General features: G+C 34.9%; 1 protein-coding gene across 1 annotated transcript; it reads left to right on the top strand.

Moving 5' to 3' along the window:
- The first annotated feature begins 943 nt into the window (after positions 1-943).
- LOC129271291 (uncharacterized) lies at positions 944-15,609 on the top strand. Its single transcript, XM_064106546.1, has 8 exons — positions 944-983; positions 2,996-3,292; positions 4,814-4,873; positions 7,611-7,907; positions 9,428-9,487; positions 12,089-12,385; positions 14,315-14,473; positions 15,599-15,609. Exons 1-8 carry the CDS (start codon positions 944-946, stop codon positions 15,607-15,609), a joined length of 1,221 nt encoding a protein of 406 aa, XP_063962616.1.
- The last annotated feature ends 12,358 nt before the right edge of the window (positions 15,610-27,967 follow it).

Raw genomic sequence — 27,967 nt, 5'->3', positions numbered from 1 at the left:
ATAACAAAAACTGTCAACGTATTTAATCTAAAGGTAAAGTATTGGGTATATAGAACAAATTAGGTAAAATTCCTTTTTTGGAGTATGTACATGTGATTTAGTTTTGTAGTGCTACAACATGCCTCTATGATATAACCATAATATATACATGTTAGTAATATATATTAGTTATATATCAGTTAGTAATAAACATTATCAAGCATGAGCGAATTTCTTTTTTGTAAGATTTTTACGTTATTTAGCTAATTTCTTGACATCTTTTTATAGCAAAAAGCGGTGTTCCTTGTAAGAAAATATGTCATCAAGTACAATGTCTAAGAACTTAACAGAATTAACTGATTTTGAAGTTACATTATTAACTTTAATATTAAAAAGAAAAGAAACAATGTAGAATAAATGAGGTTTTCCAAAATTACGTAAAATTATTATTTTTTCATAATTAAACTAAAAATGAATGAACGTCTTGTATCGAAAAAGAAGAAAAGCAGGTATATTTGAATTTATTACTTTTAGTGATGTTTGTTCTTATTACTTGAATAAGAAATATCATCCCAGAATAATTAGATATTCATATTTTCATTCATTATTATGTATGATCTATTGTAATAATTGTCATGTTGGAGAGGACAAAAAAAAATATAATTTAAACCCACAGAGAGTCTGTATATGCGCGCGGGTGTGGGTGTGGGTGCATGTGGAAGGTGGTATCTGGAGCCAAACATGACTGATTACTTATATATGGAACAATTGAATAAAACATTAATGGCCCAATTTAGTACACGAAACTTTTGTTCTGCCCAAAGTATCAATACACGATTTAATTCCTTATAGATGCATTACAATTGTTGTAAGAGACACAGTAAATTTTATTAACTGTATGTAAATATATGAGTTTGGTTTGAATTAAATTGTATCTTCATCAGAATCAGTTTTAGACGAAGAGATGGCAGCGGAGGAATTCACCAACCCACAATCTCCTGCTCGTAAGTATAATTTTCAACAATTTATTTTTTATTCAAATAAACTTAATCAGGGTAACAAGATCAGTTTATAGCTCGCGTTGCATTATTTGATTGGTGAGATATATATTCTATTTATGAGTTTATGATGAGAAAAAGTGCTTGGAATTTTTAGGTCGGGAAATCAAAAATTCAGCTCGCACTCGCATGAATTGCTATGCATATTATGCATACAAGAAGCGCTTGAAGTGTCAATTTTTCTGAGTGGTCGGAAATCAAAATTTTCAGCTCGCATCAGTTGTTTGCTTGATATATCCATCCTCTTCATACTTAGGTCGAAATATAAACATTTTCAGATCGCGTTTCGCGCTCTGAAAATGTCGCGTTTTGGATTGGTGAGATATGTATTCTATTCATGGATCATTGCGAACAGTCTGTAACAGGTCTTTCTGCAGGCCTTTATATTAAAAATTTCAGCTCGCGCTTCGCGCTCGCAGGATTGTTTAGTTGAATACGCATCTATTTCGTGAAAAGCTGCTCAAAATATTTAATTTTTTATTAATATCCAAAATATTTAGCTCGCGCTTTGCGGTCGCATGGTGATTTATTTTCAGGCCACCTATCCTGTTTGTAAGAATGAAATTTTAGTTAGGACTATTAAACTCCTAAAAAAGTGAAATAATAATAATAAGAATACATTTTTGCGACGGGGAAAATGTGAATGAAAGTCATTTTCCGCCCCCTTCGATTGATGAAAGCTGGATCTGCCCCAGGATATAACGAAAGAACACGAGACTGAGAAGATTCATTTTCAGGCCACCTTTCATGTTTGTAAGAATGACATTTTAGTTAGGACTATTAAACTCCTAAAAAAGTGAAATAATAATAATAATAATACATTTTTGCGACGGGGAAAATGTGAATGAAAGTCATTTTCCGCCCCCTTCGATTGATGAAAGCTGGATCTGCCCCAGGATATAACGAAAGAACACGAGACTGAGAAGAATGGGGAACTCTACCATGACTCATGGTCGTTGGTAATCGGTACCGATATTTGTTGGTAATCAGGGCCTCATCCCTCCCCCTCCCTCCATTGGAAAAGGCCTAGCAACTCTCCTGGGGGCAACTGCTTGTTTATGACGTCACCGAAAAAAAAACCTTGAAATTCTAATAACTTTCTTAATCTTTAATGAATTTTCCTCAAACCTTCACTAATATATATTTTTAAATATTTTCTGCCATTTTGACAAAATTTTCGTCAGGGTGAACATCCCATGTAGGTTACGCACCGCAGCAAAAATGTCGCTTTTTAATAGGCTAAATTTTCTCATTTATTTATATTTTCCATCCAAATCTTTTTTTATAGACTTTGAATTAAATTCGTTTTGATAACAAGCATCACATGTATATCAATGAAAGCATTTCTGTCGATGGTCTAAAAAAGATCCTGAAATTGAGTGAAGCAATATAGTCATAATTTTTTTTCATCAAATGAACGTCTTAAAAACTAAGTACATCGTTAAAATTAGGATAATCGTTATAATCTAGAGATTTTGCAAAGCTTGTAACATCCGATCAAATGAGATGCACGAAGGAAGTTAAAATTTCAGTTTAAAAAATATAATTTTCATTATTCATTATGGAGGAGCCGTGGTGTAGTGGTTCTGACTCTCGCCTTGTAAACAGAGGGTCGTGTGTTCGAATCCCACCGCGGTCAGGCGTTCTTTGGCAAGGCGTTAATCCACACTTTGCCACTCTCGACCCAGGTGCTTAATGGGTACCCGGTAGGATGTGAAAGTCATTGTAGCTTGTCCAGTACTGTGTGCGCCTCACCGGCGACTGACTGGAATACTCCCCAGGGAGTGAAGGATGTGCACACATTGTGTGCGGGAATGACTGAATGAATCCGATGACCGGGGTAATAATATATCTGTAAAGCGCTTAGACACGTCGTTCCGATGTATTAAGCGCTATATAAAAAACGGATTATTATTATTATTATTTTTCATTTAATGATGATATGTCTTTTGTTATAGACGCAACCGAATCTTCAACAATCCCCCCCTATACAAGTGAAAGTGATAATGAGGAAGAGGAATGCACCACAACTGTTTTAGAGCCGTCAACTGATGCAATATCAGCAACATCTACCACACCCCCTGCACAAGTTGTGGCTGCAACAACTACAATATCTACCACATCCACTGCACAAGTTGTGGCTGCAACATCTACCACACCCACTGCACATGTTGTGGCTGCAACAACTGCAACATCTACCACACCCACTGCACAAGTTGTGGCTGCAACAACTGTCTCCTCTGCTCCTAAGTCAGGTAAGCACTCTTGCGATTATCATGCCTAATGTTGATTTGAAGAATTGTCTTTGCGTTTGTTATTATCATTAATTATTATTGTCATTATTATTGCTATTAATATAGCGCACGTCTCCACCATGCTAGGTGCTCAAGGCGCTCCCTTATTATCCCGGCTAAGCTAGTCTACCGATTCAGGTGAGCACAGCTTTTTGAGGAATTACTTCCTGCCGGTACCCATTTACCTCACCACAATATGGATAAATTTCTTGCTGAAGGAAAACACGCCATGGTTTGGAATCGAACCCACGTCCTTCAGATTGAAAGACGAGAATCTCCAACACTAGACCACGACTCCCCCATTATCATCACTATTATCATCATCACTATGATTATTTTTATATTATTATTATCATTGTCATCATTATTACTATAATTGATATGAGTAATAGTATTATAATGATTTAGTATTATTACCGATCCTGTTATCGTTACTAAAGCATTATTATCATCTTTCCATTGTTATTACTCCTATTATTCATACGTTTATTCTATTTATGTTTATAAGAGGTTTCACTATTTCAGTATCATGATTGTATGTGTATGTAAACAAAAAATGTAAATGTAGGAAATAATATAGAAAAAATGTATACCGCACATGTTCAACGAATAATTATGTTTCCATAATATTGCGCAAAATAATTGGTATTGATTAATTTCGGGTGAAAGTCATCGACAGACTGTGTCATTCAATAGAAGCATTGAATCATTCATCTTTACATTGTGTTATTGTGAGCGGAATTGAATACCAAGTTCACCGCTCCAGACTCGCAGCGATAACAAAGGCGAGGATTTGGAAGAAGAAAAATGGTGTCTCTGAATTCTTTGACATTGATTTTATATCAAAGTGATTTCGGAACTTTGTAGAACATTACAATCATGAGCTACATTATCTACGCGCTATAAAATGATTGTAATTGTTCATGTTGGTGTGTAAAGTTTAATCTCATAGAATTATCATGCATATGCTTCAAACGAAGAAAATATGTGCAACTGACCGGAATCACTAAATGATTTTCTCTACATCGAAAAAGAAGAAAAGCAGGTATATTTGAATTTATTACTTTTAGTGATGTTTGTTCTTATTACTTGAATAAGAAATATCATCCCAGAATAATTAGATATTCATATTTTCATTCATTATTATGTATGATCTATTGTAATAATTGTCATGTTGGAGAGGACAAAAAAAAATATATAATTTAAACCCACAGAGAGTCTGTATATGCGCGCGGGTGTGGGTGTGGGTGCATGTGGAAGGTGGTATCTGGAGCCAAACATGACTGATTACTTATATATGGAACAATTGAATAAAACATTAATGGCCCAATTTAGTACACGAAACTTTTGTTCTGCCCAAAGTATCAATACACGATTTAATTCCTTATAGATGCATTACAATTGTTGTAAGAGACACAGTAAATTTTATTAACTGTATGTAAATATATGAGTTTGGTTTGAATTAAATTGTATCTTCATCAGAATCAGTTTTAGACGAAGAGATGGCAGCGGAGGAATTCACCAACCCACAATCTCCTGCTCGTAAGTATAATTTTCAACAATTTATTTTTTATTCAAATAAACTTAATCAGGGTAACAAGATCAGTTTATAGCTCGCGTTGCATTATTTGATTGGGGAGATATATATTCTATTTATGAGTTTATGATGAGAAAAAGTGCTTGGAATTTTTAGGTCGGGAAATCAAAAATTCAGCTCGCACTCGCATGAATTGCTATGCATATTATTCATACAAGAAGCGCTTGAAGTGTCAATTTTTCTGAGTGGTCGGAAATCAAAATTTTCAGCTCGCATCAGTTGTTTGCTTGATATATCCATCCTCTTCATACTTAGGTCGAAATATAAACATTTTCAGATCGCGTTTCGCGCTCTGAAAATGTCGCGTTTTGGATTGGTGAGATATGTATTCTATTCATGGATCATTGCGAACAGTCTGTAACAGGTCTTTCTGCAGGCCTGTATATTAAAAATTTCAGCTCGCGCTTCGCGCTCGCAGGATTGTTTAGTTGAATACGCATCTATTTCGTGAAAAGCTGCTCAAAATATTTAATTTTTTATTAATATCCAAAATATTTAGCTCGCGCTTTGCGGTCGCATGGTGATTTATTTTCAGGCCACCTATCCTGTTTGTAAGAATGAAATTTTAGTTAGGACTATTAAACTCCTAAAAAAGTGAAATAATAATAAGAAGAATACATTTTTGCGACGGGGAAAATGTGAATGAAAGTCATTTTCCGCCCCCTTCGATTGATGAAACCTGGATCTGCCCCAGGATATAACGAAAGAACACGAGACTGAGAAGATTCATTTTCAGGCCACCTTTCATGTTTGTAAGAATTACATTTTAGTTAGGACTATTAAACTCCTAAAAAAGTGAAATAATAATAATAATAATAAATTTTTGCGACGGGGAAAATGTGAATGAAAGTCATTTTCCGCCCCCTTCGATTGATGAAAGCTGGATCTGCCCCAGGATATAACGAAAGAACACGAGACTGAGAAGAATGGGGAACTCTACCATGACTCATGGTCGTTGGTAATCGGTACCGATATTTGTTGGTAATCAGGGCCTCATCCCTCCCCCCTCCCTCCATTGGAAAAGGCCTAGCAACTCTCCTGGGGGCAACTGCTCGTTTATGACGTCACCGAAAAAAAAACCTTGAAATTCTAATAACTTTCTTAATCTTTAATGAATTTTCCTCAAACCTTCACTAATATATATTTTTAAATATTTTCTGCCATTTTGACAAAATTTTCGTCAGGGTGAACATCCCATGTAGGTTACGCACCACAGCAAAAATGTCGCTTTTTAATAGGCTAAATTTTCTCATTTATTTATATTTTCCATCCAAATCTTTTTTTATAGACTTTGAATTAAATTCGTTTTGATAACAAGCATCACATGTATATCAATGAAAGCATTTCTGTCGATGGTCTAAAAAAAATCCTGAAATTGAGTGAAGCAATATAGTCATAATTTTTTTTTCCTCAAATGAACGTCTTAAAAACTAAGTGCATCGTTAAAATTAGGATAATCGTTATAATCTAGAGATTTTGCAAAGCTTGTAACATCCGATCAAATGAGATGCACGAAGGAAGTTAAAATTTCAGTTAAAAAAATATAATTTTCATTATTCATTATGGATGAGCCGTGGTGTAGTGGTTCTGACTCTCGCCTTGTAAACAGAGGGTCGTGTGTTCGAATCCCACCGCGGTCAGGCGTCCTTTGGCAAGGCGTTAATCCACACTTTGCCACTCTCGACCCAGGTGCTAAATGGGTACCCGGTAGGATGTGAAAGTCATTGTAGCTGGCGTCGATCCATTTTTCAGATTGGGGGGGCGAAATCATTAACGTTCCAAAGGCGCTCGATCGTACAAAACACCCACCCACACACACACACATACATATATATATATATATTATATATACACACACACACACACACACACACACACACATATATATATATATATATATATATGTGTGCCGAGAGTGAGCTCAAATTTCTTTATATTCTGAGCTGAAAACTTGATAGCATTTTTGGTACCAATGATTAAAATTTGTATCTAAAAGAGAATAGATGCGAGCGCGAAGCGCGAGCTGAAAATTTTAATATTTCGATCTTAAAAAATGACAGTTTACTGGACGTTTTTGATAAAGAACAAGCTATATATCCAAGAAAAGATTATTGCAAATTGAAGCAGTTCTTTTGAGGCTTAGAACTGAAAATGGGACATTTACATTCACCAATTTAATCATAAAAAGTATGGGTTTTTGCTACAGAGATGATGCGAGCGCGAAGCGCGAGCTGAAAATTTTTATATTCCAATCTGAAAAGCGGACATTTTGAGCACGATTTTAAATAAAGAACGAGTTGTGTATCTCAATCTCGCTTGCTGAACATTACAATCTTGTTTTTCTTAATGCATATCCGGAATTATTGGGGGGGGGGGGGGCAAAATGATATGTTTGCCCCCCCCCCAATATTTTCATTGGTGGGGCGATCGCCCCCCTGCCCCCCCAGGATCGACGCCTCCAGTACTGTGTGCGCCTCACCGGCGACTGACTGGAATACTCCCCAGGGAGTGGAGGATGTGCACACATTGTGTGCGGGAATGACTGAGTGAATCCGATGACCGGGGTAATAATATATCTGTAAAGCGCTTAGACACGTCGTTCCGATGTATTGAGCGCTATATAAAAAACGGATTATTATTATTATTATTATTCATTTAATGATGATATGTCTTTTGTTATAGACGCAACCGAATCTTCAACAATCGCCCCCTATACAAGTGAAAGTGATAATGAGGAAGAGGAATGCACCACAACTGTTTTAGAGCCGTCAACTGATGCAATGTCAGCAACATCTACCACACCCCCTGCACAAGTTGTGGCTGCAACAACTGCAATATCTACCACATCCACTGCACAAGTTGTGGCTGCAACATCTACCACACCCACTGCACATGTTGTGGCTGCAACAACTGCAACATCTACCACACCCACTGCACAAGTTGTGGCTGCAACAACTGTCTCCTCTGCTCCTAAGTCAGGTAAGCACTCTTGCGATTATCATGCCTAATGTTGATTTGAAGAATTGTCTTTGCGTTTGTTATTATCATTAATTATTATTGTCATTATTATTGCTATTAATATAGCGCACGTCTCCACCATGCTAGGTGCTCAAGGCGCTCCTTTATTACCCCGGCTAAGCTAGTCTACCGATTCAGGTGCGCACAGCTTTTTGAGGAATTACTTCCTGCCGGTACCCATTTACCTCACCACAATATGGATAAATTTCTTGCTGAAGGAAAACACGCCATGGTTTGGAATCGAACCCACGTCCTTCAGATTGAAAGACGAGAATCTCCAACACTAGACCACGACTCCCCCATTATCATCACTATTATCATCATCACTATGATTATTTTTATATTATTATTATCATTGTCATCATTATTACTATAATTGATATGAGTAATAGTATTATAATGATTTAGTATTATTACCGATCCTGTTATCGTTACTAAAGCATTATTATCATCTTTCCATTGTTATTACTCCTATTATTCATACGTTTATTCTATTTATGTTTATAAGAGGTTTCACTATTTCAGTATCATGATTGTATGTGTATGTAAACAAAAAATGTAAATGTAGGAAATAATATAGAAAAAATGTATACCGCACATGTTCAACGAATAATTATGTTTCCATAATATTGCGCAAAATAATTGGTATTGATTAATTTCGGGTGAAAGTCATCGACAGACTGTGTCATTCAATAGAAGCATTGAATCATTCATCTTTACATTGTGTTATTGTGAGCGGAATTAAATACCAAGTTCACCGCTCCAGACTCGCAGCGATAACAAAGGCGAGGATTTGGAAGAAGAAAAATGGTGTCTCTGAATTCTTTGACATTGATTTTATATCAAAGTGATTTCGGAACTTTGTAGAACATTACAATCATGAGCTACATTATCTACGCGCTATAAAATGATTGTAATTGTTCATGTTGGTGTGTAAAGTTTAATCTCATAGAACTATCATGCATATGCTTCAAACGAAGAAAATATGTGCAACTGACCGGAATCACTAAATGATTTTCTCTACATCGAAAAAGAAGAAAAGCAGGTATATTTGAATTTATTACTTTTAGTGATGTTTGTTCTTATTACTTGAATAAGAAATATCATCCCAGAATAATTAGATATTCATATTTTCATTCATTATTATGTATGATCTATTGTAATAATTGTCATGTTGGAGAGGACAAAAAAAATATATAATTTAAACCCACAGAGAGTCTGTATATGCGCGCGGGTGTGGGTGTGGGTGCATGTGGAAGGTGGTATCTGGAGCCAAACATGACTGATTACTTATATATGGAACAATTGAATAAAACATTAATGGCCCAATTTAGTACACGAAACTTTTGTTCTGCCCAAAGTATCAATACACGATTTAATTCCTTATAGATGCATTACAATTGTTGTAAGAGACACAGTAAATTTTATTAACTGTATGTAAATATATGAGTTTGGTTTGAATTAAATTGTATCTTCATCAGAATCAGTTTTAGACGAAGAGATGGCAGCGGAGGAATTCACCAACCCACAATCTCCTGCTCGTAAGTATAATTTTCAACAATTTATTTTTTATTCAAATAAACTTAATCAGGGTAACAAGATCAGTTTATAGCTCGCGTTGCATTATTTGATTGGTGAGATATATATTCTATTTATGAGTTTATGATGAGAAAAAGTGCTTGGAATTTTTAGGTCGGGAAATCAAAAATTCAGCTCGCACTCGCATGAATTGCTATGCATATTATGCATACAAGAAGCGCTTGAAGTGTCAATTTTTCTGAGTGGTCGGAAATCAAAATTTTCAGCTCGCATCAGTTGTTTGCTTGATATATCCATCCTCTTCATACTTAGGTCGAAATATAAACATTTTCAGATCGCGTTTCGCGCTCTGAAAATGTCGCGTTTTGGATTGGTGAGATATGTATTCTATTCATGGATCATTGCGAACAGTCTGTAACAGGTCTTTCTGCAGGCCTGTATATTAAAAATTTCAGCTCGCGCTTCGCGCTCGCAGGATTGTTTAGTTGAATACGCATCTATTTCGTAAAAAGCTGCTCAAAATATTTAATTTTTTATTAATATCCAAAATATTTAGCTCGCGCTTTGCGGTCGCATGGTGATTTATTTTCAGGCCACCTATCCTGTTTGTAAGAATGAAATTTTAGTTAGGACTATTAAACTCCTAAAAAAGTGAAATAATAATAATAAGAATACATTTTTGCGACGGGGAAAATGTGAATGAAAGTCATTTTCCGCCCCCTTCGATTGATGAAAGCTGGATCTGCCCCAGGATATAACAAAAGAACACGAGACTGAGAAGAATGGGGAATTCTACCATGACTCATGGTCGTTGGTAATCGGTACCGATATTTGTTGGTAATCAGGGCCTCATCCCTCCCCCCCTCCCTCCATTGGAAAAGGCCTAGCAACTCTCCTGGGGGCAACTGCTCGTTTATGACGTCACCGAAAAAAAAACCTTGAAATTCTAATAACTTTCTTAATCTTTAATGAATTTTCCTCAAACCTTCACTAATATATATTTTTAAATATTTTCTGCCATTTTGACAAAATTTTCGTCAGGGTGAACATCCCATGTAGGTTACGCACCACAGCAAAAATGTCGCTTTTTAATAGGCTAAATTTTCTCATTTATTTATATTTTCCATCCAAATCTTTTTTTATAGACTTTGAATTAAATTCGTTTTGATAACAAGCATCACATGTATATCAATGAAAGCATTTCTGTCGATGGTCTAAAAAAAATCCTGAAATTGAGTGAAGCAATATAGTCATAATTTTTTTTTCCTCAAATGAACGTCTTAAAAACTAAGTGCATCGTTAAAATTAGGATAATCGTTATAATCTAGAGATTTTGCAAAGCTTGTAACATCCGATCAAATGAGATGCACGAAGGAAGTTAAAATTTCAGTTTAAAAAATATAATTTTCATTATTCATTATGGATAAGCCGTGGTGTAGTGGTTCTGACTCTCGCCTTGTAAACAGAGGGTCGTGTGTTCGAATCCCACCGCGGTCAGGCTTCCTTTGGCAAGGCGTTAATCCACACTTTGCCACTCTCGACCCAGGTGCTAAATGGGTACCCGGTAGGATGTGAAAGTCATTGTAGCTGGCGTCGATCCATTTTTCAGATTGGGGGGGCGAAATCATTAACGTTCCAAAGGCGCTCGATCGTACAAAACACCCACCCACACACACACACATACATATATATATATATATTATATACACACACACACACACACACACACACACATATATATATATATATATATATATATATATGTATGACTCATGAGACACAGACACGTATCTCACTACACAGATAGTACGAGTGCCGAGAGTGAGCTCAAATTTCTTTATATTCTGAGCTGAAAACTTGATATTCTAAGCATTTTTGGTACCAATGATTAAAATTTGTATCTAAAAGAGAATAGATGCGAGCGCGAAGCGCGAGCTGAAAATTTTAATATTTCGATCTTAAAAAATGACAGTTTACTGGACGTTTTTGATAAAGAACAAGCTATATATCCAAGAAAAGATTATTGCAAATTGAAGCAGTTCTTTTGAGGCTTAGAACTGAAAATGGGACATTTACATTCACCAATTTAATCATAAAAAGTATGGGTTTTTGCTACAGAGATGATGCGAGCGCGAAGCGCGAGCTGAAAATTTTTATATTCCAATCTGAAAAGCGGACATTTTGAGCACGATTTTAAATAAAGAACGAGTTGTGTATCTCAATCTCGCTTGCTGAACATTACAATCTTGTTTTTCTTAATGCATATCCGGAATTATTGGGGGGGGGGGGGCAAAATGATATGTTTGCCCCCCCCCCCCAATATTTTCATTGGTGGGGCGATCGCCCCCCTGCCCCCCCCCCCCCCCAGGATCGACGCCTCCAGTACTGTGTGCGCCTCACCGGCGACTGACTGGAATACTCCCCAGGGAGTGGAGGATGTGCACACATTGTGTGCGGGAATGACTGAGTGAATCCGATGACCGGGGTAATAATATATTTGTAAAGCGCTTAGACACGTCGTTCCGATGTATTAAGCGCTATATAAAAAACGGATTATTATTATTATTATTATTCATTTAATGATGATATGTCTTTTGTTATAGACGCAACCGAATCTTCAACAATCGCCCCCTATACAAGTGAAAGTGATAATGAGGAAGAGGAATGCACCACAACTGTTTTAGAGCCGTCAACTGATGCAATATCAGCAACATCTACCACACCCCCTGCACAAGTTGTGGCTGCAACAACTGCAATATCTACCACATCCACTGCACAAGTTGTGGCTGCAACATCTACCACACCCACTGCACATGTTGTGGCTGCAACAACTGCAACATCTACCACACCCACTGCACAAGTTGTGGCTGCAACAACTGTCTCCTCTGCTCCTAAGTCAGGTAAGCACTCTTGCGATTATCATGCCTAATGTTGATTTGAAGAATTGTCTTTGCGTTTGTTATTATCATTAATTATTATTGTCATTATTATTGCTATTAATATAGCGCACGTCTCCACCATGCTAGGTGCTCAAGGCGCTCCTTTATTACCCCGGCTAAACTAGTCTACCGATTCAGGTGCGCACAGCTTTTTGAGGAATTACTTCCTGCCGGTACCCATTTACCTCACCACAATATGGATAAATTTCTTGCTGAAGGAAAACACGCCATGGTTTGGAATCGAACCCACGTCCTTCAGATTGAAAGACGAGAATCTCCAACACTAGACCACGACTCCCCCATTATCATCACTATTATCATCATCACTATGATTATTTTTATATTATTATTATCATTGTCATCATTATTACTATAATTGATATGAGTAATAGTATTATAATGATTTAGTATTATTACCGATCCTGTTATCGTTACTAAAGCATTATTATCATCTTTCCATTGTTATTACTCCTATTATTCATACATTTATTCTATTTATGTTTATAAGAGGTTTCACTATTTCAGTATCATGATTGTATGTGTATGTAAACAAAAAATGTAAATGTAGGAAATAATATAGAAAAAATGTATACCGCACATGTTCAACGAATAATTATGTTTCCATAATATTGCGCAAAATAATTGGTATTGATTAATTTCGGGTGAAAGTCATCGACAGACTGTGTCATTCAATAGAAGCATTGAATCATTCATCTTTACATTGTGTTATTGTGAGCGGAATTGAATACCAAGTTCACCGCTCCAGACTCGCAGCGATAACAAAGGCGAGGATTTGGAAGAAGAAAAATGGTGTCTCTGAATTCTTTGACATTGATTTTATATCAAAGTGATTTCGGAACTTTGTAGAACATTACAATCATGAGCTACATTATCTACGCGCTATAAAATGATTGTAATTGTTCATGTTGGTGTGTAAAGTTTAATCTCATAGAATTATCAGGCATATGCTTCAAACGAAGAAAATATGTGCAACTGACCGGAATCACTAAATGATTTTCTCTACAGAACCATTTCATGATATGATATATATATCGACATTGCCATTCATTTCATAACTTCGTGTTCCTATATCTATCGGTCTGACTGAACTAAATTATATGCCAATCCTGCAAATAATTCAAGAATTGGGCCCATATCTTCCGAAAAGACTTAGTTAAAACGCCATCAGGGGCCCGTTGCAGAAAGAGTTGCGTTTAAACGCAAGTCAAAATATCAAGCGCAAGTTCCGAATAATGGTGCTTCATTGGCTGAAAATCAAGTTGCGCAATATTTTTTTTAGTTGCGTTTAACGCAACTCTTTCTGCAACGGGCCCATCTTGAGCAAGTAAAATGCCCTACAATGAATCATTTATTGTTAAAGGTAAATTCCAGTTTTGGGAACGATCTCAAAATGACTTTTTACAGAATTTAATATAATGATCACCAAAGTGTCTGTTTGTATGAATAAAAAATATGTGCCAAAGGATTCTGGAAGAAATTGTGTAATTGCTGAGAAATAAGCAAAATAAGCGCGGATTCGGTCACTTCCGTCGGGTCTTTATTCCAGCAATAATAATACACTGTCCCACGTGTGCCTATCTGTGTAGGCGATCTTCAGTGCGATCGTTTTTTAGCTAGATATTAGGATTTAACAAAGTTCAGTTTATGTAACTGTACCAGATCTAGATCCACGATGATATATTAATATTTTACCTTGGTTTTACTGACTTTCTCACGAAATCAGTGTTTTACTGCAACTACGTTCATTTATCTTTAATTAGATTTCGTGTATTCATTTATTTGTTGCTACTTTGGCAATTTGATGATAATCTCAATAAATACCACATTGTTTAATATCATTCATATCTTCCTCTTGTAACATTACAATAGGTCTTAAGCAATCCACAAACTTTGAGACTCTGATTAAGGGTAAAGCCATCGTCAGTCACCACGTCAGCTTCTCCTTCACGGCGTCAAGTTTCATCGATTGCGGCCACCGCTGCCTCGAAGACAGCTCCTGTTCATGTTTCACGTACATCGCCGAGGAGAGCAAGTGCCTCCTTGCCAACAGTTGCCCAACACCATTCATATTTTATTACGAAATACACCCTGGAGCTGTAACATATTTAACTTAAATCCAATCTTTGGTTGTTTTCTTTGCTTGTAAATTATCATGATTAAATGATCCTGAAAATCATTTTAGCAATCAGATTTGAGTGCTTTTCAATGACCCGTACGTACTCTGAAGCCCAGTTTAAATTAACGTTGGCCATGGCCTAACTCTATGCTAAAATATTCTGGGAAGCCAAATAGTGTTAATTTTATCTCTGACTGGGTAAATCCTTGGACACATCCCAATTTTTTGTTTGGTATATGTATGTACATTCTTTTGAAAGTTATCATATTAATAAAATATTGTTTTTATGCGAATAAAAAAAAAAATGAACGGAATTATATTTTTTCTAAATATTATGAGGTAAGTTAAGCTATAATGGTGAAGCAAATTGATTAAGTTATTCCGTGATAGCTGCACTGTTATTCCCACTTGATTTCTTTTAATGCTTGATTCATTAAATATTTTGCATGTTTTTCCCCAACCTACGTTCTTTATTTTCATGTATTCATTTTTTTTTTTTTTTTTTTTTTTTTTTTGCTCGTTTCATTCGGTATACGCTTTAATATTCGCATGCTATTTTGTCTAATGATATTTATCCCCTATTCATGTACTGCATATTATGCTTATATTTTCTTGCATACCTTCCCCATTGCATGCTAATTTCATTTTCTTTATATCTTTATATATATTGTAGATATTCGCTTCTGTTCTGCATTCGCTTGTATTATTCGTATTTGTATATACATGCTTGCTTTCCCATTTTGTTGTTTATTAATTGTTTTTGTTGTTTATTTTTCATTGTTTCTCTTTTTGACAAACGCATATCCCTTTTCCGCTTTTTAGTAGATACTAATTGCTTATTATTTTATTACCATATAAGAGTAATTCAGTTCATTTATTTTTAAGCTGGAGCACCGCATGATACATCTCCAAAGATGAGAGATATTATTTCTGTTTTCGTTTGTTACTTTCTTCCAAATGAGAGTATTTTATGTTTGTTTTGTGTTGTGTTTGTATCTGTCTTCTTGCCTGACTATTTCCATTCTTCCTTTCTTCAGATGCTTGCTGAGATGCTGCTTAAGAAGTGTTGGATTATTCCATCTTCCTTACAAATTGTTTATGTTTTATGCTTCTCCTGTTTTGATAAATTTTTAAATGGCTGATACAAATAACTCACCTTTCAAATTTTATGATAATGATTCATCTGAAAGAGAATCCAGTGACTTTAATACCTCTTCAGCCTCATATAATAATAATTTTGCAGATAACTTTAATCTATCATCTGAGGAGTTAAATTATGCCAATGATTCTAATCAATGTTCACTTCCAATTCCCTCCTCGAAATATATAACCCAATTACAATTAAAAGAAGTAACAATTTTTTTTTTAACTCATTTTCCTTACTGCATATGAATATCAGAAGCATAAGTAAACATTTTGAAGACCTTCAGATTCTTTTAGACAACCATAATAAACATGTTTTTTCAGTTATTGGCTTGACCGAAACTTGGCTTACAACTGACACAAATTTACCTTATGCATTAAATGGATATGATTTTATTGTTAATAACAGATCAAAAAAGTCGGGTGGGGGCGTAGCACTTTATCTTTCCAATAATTTTGAATTCACTGCCCTAAACGAAATTAATTTTATGAATGAGTTTATTGAGTCATTATTTGTTGAAATTTCTATTCCTCATATCAAAGATATATAGTTGGAATTATTTATAGACCCCCAAACTCAAATAATAATGATTTCTTTCAATTTATAACATCTATTCTGAGTAACGTTAATTTTTATTAACAAAGATGTATTTGTAATGGGCGATTTTAATATCGATCTATTAAAACATGCTAGTAACAATTTCTCACATGACTTTCTTGAAACACTTTACTCAGCCTCGTTCTTGCCATTAATTTCTAAACCTACGCGTGTTAGCAATCACTCAGCCACTCTCCTTGACAATATACTGTGCAACTCATTACCACCCCCAGAATCCTTAATAGTCCTTTCTGATATTACTGATCATTATCCAATTATGTCATTTTTTAATCTTAATTGTTCCTTAAATAAATCATATCCCTTACCAGCAAGACGTAGGGCCACCCCAGAAAACTTACTAGCTAGTCTTGGTGTCAGTTTAGATAGAGTTGATTGGTCTAGTGTTTATAACACTGACGATGTCGATCTATCCTTAGGCATTTTTTTAAGTATATTTAAAAAACATCTAGATGATCATATTCCTAAAAAGAATGATAATCGAGTTAATTATAAAACATCACCCAGACTTCCATGGATTTCTAACTCCCTCTTGCGCTCAATTAATAAAAAAAAACCGACTGTACTATAAATTCAAAATAAAAAATAATGAACATTAAAAAATTAAGTATACTTCTTATAAAAATACATTAATAAAAATCTTGCATGCAGAAAAAAAGAAATATTACTCAATTCAATTAGAACAATATAAACATGACATGAAAAACACATGGAAAGTTATTAAGCAAGCCCTGAATATTTCAAAAAAGAAATCAAATATTACTAAAATAAGATTTAATAATCGGAATATTGAAGATCCCACAGAAATCGTCAATGTTTTAAATTCATACTTTTCTACCATAGGGGAAAATCTGGCACAAAAAATTCGACAATCTAATAAGCATTTTTCTAAATTCTTGGGACAACCTAATGCCAATTCCATTTTCTTCTATCCGACTACTATTTATGAAGTGACCGATATTGTTTCCTCCTTAAATAATAAACACAGTGCTGGTCATGATGACATAAGTAATTTTATATTAGAAGGTACCATTTCGTCTATTGTTGAGCCCTTGACACATATATTAAATAAATCTATTTTAAGTAGTATTTTTCCTAAGCAAATGAAAATTGCGAAAGTTATTCCCTTATTTAAAAAGGGAGACGAGCTTGATGCTGGTAATTACCGTCCTATATCTTTACTCTCTTCTCTTTCTACGATTTTAGAAAGATTAATTTTTATTAGAACAACTAAATTTCTTAAAGTCAATGATATATTTACTAACTTTCAATTTGGTTTTAGACAAAAACATAGCACTATCCACGCTCTTTTAAATTTTGTGCATAAAGTAGCCCATTCTTTGGATGATCATTCGCATCTAATTGGTATATTCCTGGACTTCTCCAAGGCATTCGACACTATTAACCATGACATTTTACTATACAAACTTTATCATTATGGAATACGTGGAATTGCCTTGGAGTGGTTCGGGAATTACCTTAAAGAAAGAAAACAATATGTTTATTTAAATAATCACATCTCTGATCAACATGACATTAATTGTGGTGTCCCACAAGGTAATATATTAGGGCCTCTTTTATTCATTATTTACATTAACGATTTTCACAGATCATCTGACATTCTTTCGTTTATTCGTTTTGCAGATGATTCCAATGTATTTTTTGCTCACAAAAACCCTCACACCCTAGTTCAGATTATGAATTTGGAATTGCTAAATTTGACTCAAGGGATACGTGCCAATAAACTATCTCTTAATTTAAACAAAACCAAATATATGATATTTAGTAATTCTATTGAATCTTTACCTTCTGACATCATCTTTGATGATACACCTTTACAATGTGTTTCCCAAATTAAATTTTTAGGAATTATAGTTGATGATAAACTTTCTTGGAAACCCCACGTTCTTAATGTGAGCAAAATATTATCTCGTAATATTGGTGTAATTAATAGGTTAAAACACTCTTTTCCTTCCGTCACATTACTCATGATATACTCCTCTTTGATTTTACCTTACCTTAATTATGGAATATTAGCTTGGGGTAATACCCACAATTCTTTATTGGACAAAATATTAATTTTACAAAAGAAAACACTCCGAATTATATGCAATGCACCATTTCGTTCTCATACAGATCCATTGTTTCTGAAACATAAAATCATGAAAAAAAAAAAAATATATTTGTTTCAATTAGGTCAATTCATGTTTAAATATAAAAATAATTCGTTGCCACGCATATTTGTTTCCATGTTTCCCCGAAACCTATCCCTCCATAACTATCACACCAGGCAGTCAAATGAATATCACTTGCCCCTTCTTAGAACGCTTCTAGCACAAAATACTTACTTATATACAGGTCCAAGATTTTGGAATTCCCTTGTCGATGAGATTAAAGACGCCCGTTCTTTACTGTCCTTTAAAAACAAACTAAAACTTATGCTCCTAAAGTCTTAATGAATTATGTTTACTATTCTAAACTAAAATTTTGCCTTATTGCTAGTCTATTATCTATGTTTATACAGAACATGACATATTTTTCCAATTAGACATACAAAAGTTATAACTTGTCTATACATTATATTCTACTTTTTATATTGTATATGTGTATGTGTGTATGTCCGTATGTATGTGTGCGTGTGTATGTGTGCATATGTATGTATACATATATATATATATATATATATATATAAATGTGTATATATATGTACATGATGTGTATGTATGTGTAGACATAATATATATGCAGCAGATTAGCTTTGCATCCCTCTCCCTATCTCTATTTATCTTTCTATATTCTAGGCAGTTGTCATCGTACTATTGTCCACCCTCATGTACCGTCCTGTGTTGTGTTGTGTCGTGTATTGTCTTTTGTCTCTGAATTTCACAATCCTGTATATAAAATTTTTTTTTGCCCCTTTCGTTATCTTCATGTATTCCTTTACGTATATTTTAATATTTTTTCTATCCTAACTTTTTTAGGGGTTCACATTTTACAAGCTTTGCTTTTCAGTGGACCCCTCCATTCTGCTCATGATATATGATTATATTGATTTAATTATATTTAATTATATTGATTTAAATTTGACATGCATGTTAATTTATATTTGAATCACTTATTGAATATGTATATTATTTATTCAATGTTGAATTTTGTTCATGCTTTTATTTGAATTGAATTGATTTATCATGTAATTATTTGTATTATGTTGAAGAATGAAAATAAATTGAATTGAATTGAATTGAATGACACTTATGAGAGCACATCAAATGAGCTCATAAACTCATGAAAATGTGCTGTTTGAGATTTATGGCACAATTGGCTTTTCATACTTAATCCTTTAGATCAGAGTTTAGATTAAATCCGAGTTCATAATATGGGCGTATGTCTCATGCTTCAGGTCAGATGGACTTCGGGTCCACTTTCGCGTTGAGATCTCTCCCATATTATGGAGCAATAGATTTGCAGAGATGTTCTGGAGACCCGTTTTTTTTAATGAACGCCATGATGTGGGAAATGCGTGTAGTTCGAATCTATTATCTTGTATATTCCTTTGATCAAGACTACGTATCACATTCTATTTTCTCGCTCATGTATATTATATATTCCTTTGGATTATGATTATGTCTTTTCTTCTAATTTCATACATATTATATATACCTGTGATCATGAATATGTATTATACTCTATTCTCTTGTCTCTTATAATATACCCTTGTTCATTATGAATTATGATTGATTTTCGTCTATTATACATTCCTTTCTTCATGATTATGTATCACATTGATTGATTTTATTTGGTTGGAGCATCCAAGAAAATTTAAAACATGGTTGTTGGTTACATTTTTGTGTCAAAAAATGATTCAAGTTCAGTTTTCATTTATTATAAAAGTACGTGATATGATATGGAAAATTCAAGCATAAATACACTTTTAAAACAGAGAGTAAAAATTTACCCAATATTGGGTAGAAAGAAAACATGCATGTTTTCTCACTGGGTAATTTTTTCTCACAATATTGGGCAAAATGCATGTTTGAAGGGTAGATTTTGACGCAACATTGCATACAATTTACAAAATATTTGATATCTTTTTACCCAACAAACACGCACGTTCCCTTGTAACCCAATATTGGGTAAACTTTTTTTTAGAGTGTAAGTCGAAAGTATGTGAAATTATAATAGACAGAGTAATTACTACTAAATTATTCGGATACAGAACGAGCCTGCGAAAGGAAGGATAGCCTGTTTGTTTTTATTTTATTTTATGTTATTGTTATCGTGTCATGTTTTTTTTTCACAAACCCTTAAAATTACAAAGCGAATGCAGTATGGAACCAACTTGAGAGTTCTATTGAAATGTCACCTACGATGCAAAGTTTTAAATAAAGTCTGAAATCTATGTTTGTTATCTGCAGATGAGGTGTAAATTAATTCCAAGGATATAAGCATATTTATATTCTAAAGAAACTATACTATGTATATCTCATTTCTAGATTATGGTCCTTGTCAATGTATCAATATTCAGTGGTCTTGTGAGCAATCAAAATGGAGTAAAAGAAGGAAATATGTATATAGAAATCATTGGTATCAGTGTTGACTGGTAATCATTCTCTCGCTTTTCATATTTGGTTTTTTTTTTTCATTATAATTTGTTATTTTATTTTATGCCCTACCTTCAAAATCGATATTTCACAAATTAATTGTGATGCAAATTGTCAAAGTTAATTAGCATATGAACATAATTCCCAAGGATACCAATATTTTTTGGTAAAATGTTTACACATATTTTGTGCCTGAACATAATTTATTACTGTATATCTTGTTCATTACTTGCCCAATATTTTCATTATTAATAGTATTTCTTGTTGTTTTGTTAACAGGGCCACATGGTGATATGTGCCACCCTGTATAAATATCTCAAAAAAATTAATAAATAAAATGCAGATTTAATTTTCAAAAGAGTGTTATTTGACACTCTCGGCTTTTATTGGTCGTTAGTTCACTGGTGTTGCTTGTTGTTAGGCGAGCAAAGACAAAATGGTGAAGGAAAAAACATCTACTTTACATAACGGCCTCTATACACAGCAAAAATTGTGGTGCTAACCGGTCTCCATAGACATGATAGAGGACCACACCAGTTATTTTACACCGATGTTAAATTGACAAAGTTAGTTTAGCACTTATAGGTGTTATACAACACCTTTGTTAGTTACATTTTCCATCTTTGGTGTTATGTTCAATCTCCAGGGTGTAATTTTAACATCACAGGGTGTGGTCCTCTATCAACACCAACTGGTGTCAGTTTTAACACCACAGTTTTTACAGTGTAACCACACCCTGCGAAATTCATAGCGATAATATAATTGTTTCCCGCATGGAGCAAATGAAATGTTTATGTGTATTAAAAGACCAATGATCAAATGATTCATTGTTTTTCTTCTGGTAGTATTTGTAGCATAATTATCATTCACATCCTCTTTGTTTACAAATTTGTCTATGGCCCGTATTCTGAAGTCAGGTTTAACTTAGACTCAGGTTTAAAGTTGTGGTTTAAGTATGGGAAGCCAAAAGTATCATTTTCTTTATTAGGTTGTGCGTTTTTTATGTTTACTGTGCTCTTTCCTGATTCAACGATGGTGGAGACAAGAATCTATACATACTTCCTAGACAATTATGAATGATATGAGAGCCAAATGAGCTGAAATATGATATCTCTACCGTTAGTGATTTATGTAACGATTGGCTGTCCATACTCAAACCACAACTTTAAACCTGAATTTAAGTTAAATCCGACTTCAGAATACGGGCATATGTGTTTATATTCATTCAAGTAAGTATCAAAATCTGGCAAATACGTAATAATTTGTTGATTTCGACAACTTTAAACTAATCTTTATTCAATTTGTAAATCGTACATCCAATATTTTTAATCGAAAATGTATTTGGTAAGAACGATTATTGAATAAAGCTGTATAATTATGCTGTTTAGCAGGGCTCTATATATGGACGATTCTTTTACTGGGGTGCTGATGTAAATTTGAAAAGCAAAAAACAAAAGAAATAGGGGGTCCACTACAAAACGAAGGTCATTTTGGTCGAGAGTAATTTGACAAGCAAAACAAAAAAGAGGGGTTCACTAGAAAATGAAGGTCATTTTGGTTACATTTTTCATTTTTTTTTACACACCAACCATTTTCCAGGGGTGCTGCTTATAGAGAATCATACACGCAGCACTCCCTAAGAAAATATTCGGGGTGCTTCAGTGTTTTGGGTTTGGTCTAGGTCCAACAAAAAATGTATTCTAATGTATATTCCGAATTTTCGACGCAACGCCACGTCTTCTTCGGGGAGACGAAACTTACAATTACAAGATATTGAAGAAAATGGTGCAACAACAATCATGAATATACAAGATCCAAGTAATAAGGCTTATTATTAATACAAGGAAAGCTTAGAGGAGAAAGAAAAAGCTTGTTATAATGAAGGCCGAAGAAAATCGATTTAACATCTATTAAATGACAAAATTAGAATTATAAATCTCACAACACTGTCCACGCAGAATATACCTCTGAATTGAATTAAATAAATGCAAAGAATGAAATAAATTATCACATTAATAAAATACATTCATTTCATCTACAATCATATTGAGGAGACAGCAATATAAATATATTTTTACAGACTTCCTTAAATTTTTGATAAATAAAATAATAAACAATTTCTACAGAACAGGATTGGTAAAATGTGTCTACATACAAGCGTGTTGAGTCGTCATATAAAAAGTCATCTTATTTTTTACCTGACGCCATGTTAAAACTGAAGCTGAACTCCTCCTCCCGTGTGCCAAATTAAGAAAGCAGGATCCTCAAAGTGAACATCTTGAATATAAATAAGAAATGACATATCCAAGACTTACAATAAATGAAAGTATATATTTTCTGAAAGAAATAGAACAATGAACTGGAAAATACATGTAGTATTATTAGGTCACTTAACAGTGTTACATTCGAGCTGAACATGAACAAATGATACATTATATATATATATACATGTATATATATGAAGTTTTACATGTACAACAGCTTTGGCAACTCTTTTATTTAAATATTGTGTGAAAGAAATTGATGAAGAGAACAATGGCAGGCGTAGCTTAAATCAAGGTTCCCCAGAGCTATCTACCCTTTGGAAAAATTAGCGATGCCGAAAAAATGTCTCTGCTGCGAATCGTACCCGGGCCCCCAGCTTTGAACGCCGGTGCCTTAACCACTAGACCACAGAGACGGGTTAGTGGCTAGGGCGACCCCGATCCGATTGACCGTCAGATAGACAGATTTTCGACACTATACCAATTATAATTTCCTTTGTCGGGTGAAGGTGTGTTTTGAACATTGACAAGCCGGCATGCCTCAGCTGGATCAAAGGTATTGCTTTGATACAGTACACGTATGGGAGAAAGTATACAAATATGTGAAGTTATACATGTACAACAGATTTGGCAACTCTTTTATTTAAATATTGTGTGAAAGAAATTGATGAAGAGAACAATGGCAGGCGTAGCTTAAATCAAGGTTCCCCAGAGCTATCTACCCTTTGGAAAAATTGGCGATGCCGAAAAATGTCTCTGCCGGGAATCGAACCCGGGCCCCCAGCTTTGAACGTCAGTGCCTTAACCACTAGACCACAGAGACGGGTTAGTGGCTAGGGCGACCCCGATCCGATTGACCGCCATATAGACAAATTTTCGACTTTGACAGCTTGTCAATGTTCAAAACCCACCTTCACCCGACAAAGGAAATTACAATTGGTATAGTCGCCCTAGCCACTAACCCGTCTTCTGAGAAAAAGAAGGAGAAAGAAAGAAAAACGTACTGGGGAAGAAGAAACTATATTATTTTATATTATTACATCATATTACATAAGAACTATATTTTTCATCAATTTATGAAACATTATTGGCTTAGGGCGTATATAGAGGACCTATGAGTTCATCATTCCTGGTGCTCGCATTATCTGAGTAAAGATAAATATAAACTCCTCATAAAAAGTTTGGAAATCTGACTTTGATCGATAATCCCTCCGCGATTTTAGTAAATATCAATATGTAATTGATATTAATGAATAGAACATTTAATTATCTTTAAAATAATACCCTACATGATATGATTATGGTTCACATGGAGGTGCAGTGCCTTGAAATGTGGGGCAAAGTCATAATTCAAAAGTTGCAAAATGACACAATATTGAAAGTCACTGTTCTTTTTTCAGCGGTGATGAGTGAGTTTCTCAGCGGTTTCTTTTAATTGTTTTCATGCACCTTAACATTAACATGGAATTAAACACACCTCTGCACAAGCAAACACATAACAAACATGCATGGGTATTTCAAACCATAGAGCTAATAGCTCTATGTTCAAACCACGACTCAAAGTCTCAAACCATGTTATCTCACAGAACCATCACTACTGTATACAGAAGCAGGGGCTTGATTTGAATGGATTTTCATCTCTATTGACACAGACAAAGGAATCATTTTCTGTATTGACCCTTCATGACTATTTCTGCTCGTTTTGCAGCTTTTCAATTCAGACACCATCCAGCACTTTTGAATACTGCTCTTTTCGTGATAGCATGATCATAACAAGCATGGTATCATTTTAAAGGGCTTTTAAATGATATCAAATATGCATTGTGTTAAATTGGGAGTTGGGAGAAATTAATGGCCAAACTCAGATTTCCAAACTTATTTTGCTCGTTTTGCAGCTTTTCAATTCAGACCTTATCCAACACTTGAATCCTGCTCTTTTCGTGATGGCATGATCATAACAAGCATGGTATAAGAAAATTAAATGATCTCTTCAATGATGTAAAATATGCATTGTGTAAAATTGGGAGTTGGGAGAAATTTGTGGCCAAACATAGATTTCCAAACTTTTTTGAGGGGTTTATATATATATATATATATATATGTACATGTATAACTTTACACATTTATATATATATATATAGTCCTGTTGTACTAAAACATCCCGTTTTCAAGTCAATATACACCAAGTAATTTTCCTCACACTTCGAGTTTTTATTGTTTTATATATATATGTTGTTATTGTTTTATATATATATGTATCATGTTCATGATTACAATGACTACAAAAATGTTTCATGGGTTAGGTGTAGCTTTAACAAAATCAGCAAGCGCTTGCATGGCGCTGGTGACTATGGTGAGATAAGTATGCTCTTCATGAATTCCTTAAAATGTACCTGTTTCGGGTCAATATATACAAAACATTTCAGCACGCTCTTCGCGCTCACATTGTTTGTTTTGTGAGAGAGGTGCGTATCATGATAATAAAAATTTTCTTATGATATCCTTTTTTTAGGTCTGAATATAAAAAAAATTCAGCTCGCGCTTCGCGCTCGCATTATTTGATAAGTGAGGTATATATCCGTTTAAATGTTTAATGGCACAGTCCTTAAAATTTCTGTATTAGGTCAGTTTACCTGGCAATAATTGAGCGCGTTTCGCGCGCCCACTAAGTGACTCAACATTTTTGCTGGTGCCCCGCCCCCCCCCATGCCATGACCCACGGTACGCCACTGCCTTTGTCTATAACGTTTTCATGATCCACATACCTCCGTATCTACCATTCCATTTCGTTTTAATTCAAGAAATATTGAGAAAAAATCTGTGCCACACTTGCAAAGAATAATAATACAAAAAAAAACCCGACTTGATGGTACATAGTAACCTCGACATTTTATTGTCTTGTGTTGTTGACGGAGGGAGCCCGGAGAGGTGCGATGGCCCCCGGGGATGGCCCTGCGTACCACTTGCGTATTTCTGTGTTCACACACACACGCACACACACCCTACACACACAGTACACATACACAAGGAAGTGGGCCTTTCGCGGAAAGTGAGCTAGCTAGCCTGATGAAGGCCCTATGATCGGCCGATCAGCAGCTTCCATAACCGGGTTCCATAACAAACTGTGAGAAAGCTAAATCTCTCATCATTTAATTATCTCCTGATTTTCGATATATACAACATGTATGTATAATTGGTGGTATAAGGAAAACTTGTGTCGGCCTAAGTAAGTACGTTACCGGGGTACGTTACTTGAGTAAATGGTATATGACTAATGGGAAAGGGGACAACTTGGTTCGATTATATCACTCAATTTAGATTATGATAGACATTGAAGCCCTTAATCTCCCATCTACTGCAGGTTATGTAAGGTCGAACTACCTTACGGTAATCAGAAACGGGTTCGCCATCCTTTGAGTGTTACACCGAACTACACAACCCCGTTATCACTATTCGGGTAGATATGTTAATACAAGAAATCCATCTGATGAACCTGGTAAAAAAAAAGCCTCCCTCCGCCAGATCCTGATACATTCTCGCCGGTGGACCAAGCTTCCATTGTCTATCGTACGGAACTGAGCGCTATACAACCCTTCGAATCGTACGGCGTCTTCTACTGCGAATTGTCTGTAAATAGAACGAGGACGGTAGTACCGTGCGACAATTTTCCTCAGGTCAGACGGTAGGTTATGTGCTGTGGGGGCATATAAATAGGATTGGAATCTATCGTCCATAGTATATGGGGGATGGTGTGTGTGTATGTGCGTGAGTGGGTGTGTGTGAGAGTATATACATATACTTTATGAAGTTATTCATTACTTTATCGTTGTGTATGATTCTTGTTTGTATAGTCATCGAGAAATGTTAAAACGTTATTGTTTTCTTAGATATACTCAATTGAAATGTATTTTTTTTGTATTTTAAATCATAATAAAACAGTATGGGAAAAATATTTTGACCACCGGACTATGTGAGAAAAATTAGACTTTATATTTATCAACAGACTATAACCGTACTACGGCAAAGACAACAAATAATTTCATAAACCCATGAAAGGGTGACAATATACACCTTCCTCTTGTCCGACAAATTTTCTTTAAAAAATCAGAGCCATATTTTCCGACGATTATCATCTGTATGGAAGCCAAACCTAAAGAAAGGGTTACACCAGAACCGAAACGGCTGCGAATCCATCCAAATACACGTATTCGGGTGGTTTCGGGGATATTCGAATTATGTTCTCCCTCCACAAATGGCGATTCTGCGCTGAATCGGGACCTATTCGTGTCCCATTCGTCTCTATTCGAATTGCTCACCGATCAGAGACGAATAAATTCCGAATCCATCGAAACCATCCGAATCGGGCCGTATTTGGGTAGAATCAGTGCGAATTTATTCGGGTTAATTCGCTTTCGGTGTAACCCTAGTGTCACATTGAAAATACATTTTATTTTATTTATTTATTTGTCTTTTTTTTTGCAAAACTATTTAACCTTATCTTGTACTCTAGCAAGGTTGCATATAGACAGGAATTTGATTTTACTCTTCAATGAGCAGAGCTCCTTTCATTTAGGTTGCCATCGATGACCATAGCTAATTGAAGTAGTTACTTTTGTCCAGGGCAGTGGATTTTTCCATGCCGTGCTTGGATAGGTCCCTTTTGTCCCATGTAGGGATCCATTCCTTTTGACCAGCTGCTTGGGATAGTTTAGGGAAAGGGTGTGTGTGCAGTAGTTTTCCATTAGGTTTTGGCAGACACCATTTTTAACTTCGGTGAGCACA

The sequence above is a fragment of the Lytechinus pictus genome, chromosome 11 (assembly GCF_037042905.1).
Source record: "Lytechinus pictus isolate F3 Inbred chromosome 11, Lp3.0, whole genome shotgun sequence".
Lineage (NCBI taxonomy): Eukaryota > Metazoa > Echinodermata > Echinoidea > Temnopleuroida > Toxopneustidae > Lytechinus > Lytechinus pictus.
The sequence above is the reverse complement of the archived record's forward strand: the minus strand, read 5'-3'. Positions and strand labels throughout refer to the sequence as shown.

Coding starts and splice junctions, on each gene's coding strand:
- LOC129271291 (XM_064106546.1), top strand. CDS start 944: ATGGCAGCGGAGGAATTCACCAACCCACAATCTCCTGCTC. Junction 3,293..4,813: donor CTCCTCTGCTCCTAAGTCAG/GTAAGCACTCTT, acceptor TATCTTCATCAG/AATCAGTTTTAGACGAAGAG. Junction 7,908..9,427: donor CTCCTCTGCTCCTAAGTCAG/GTAAGCACTCTT, acceptor TATCTTCATCAG/AATCAGTTTTAGACGAAGAG.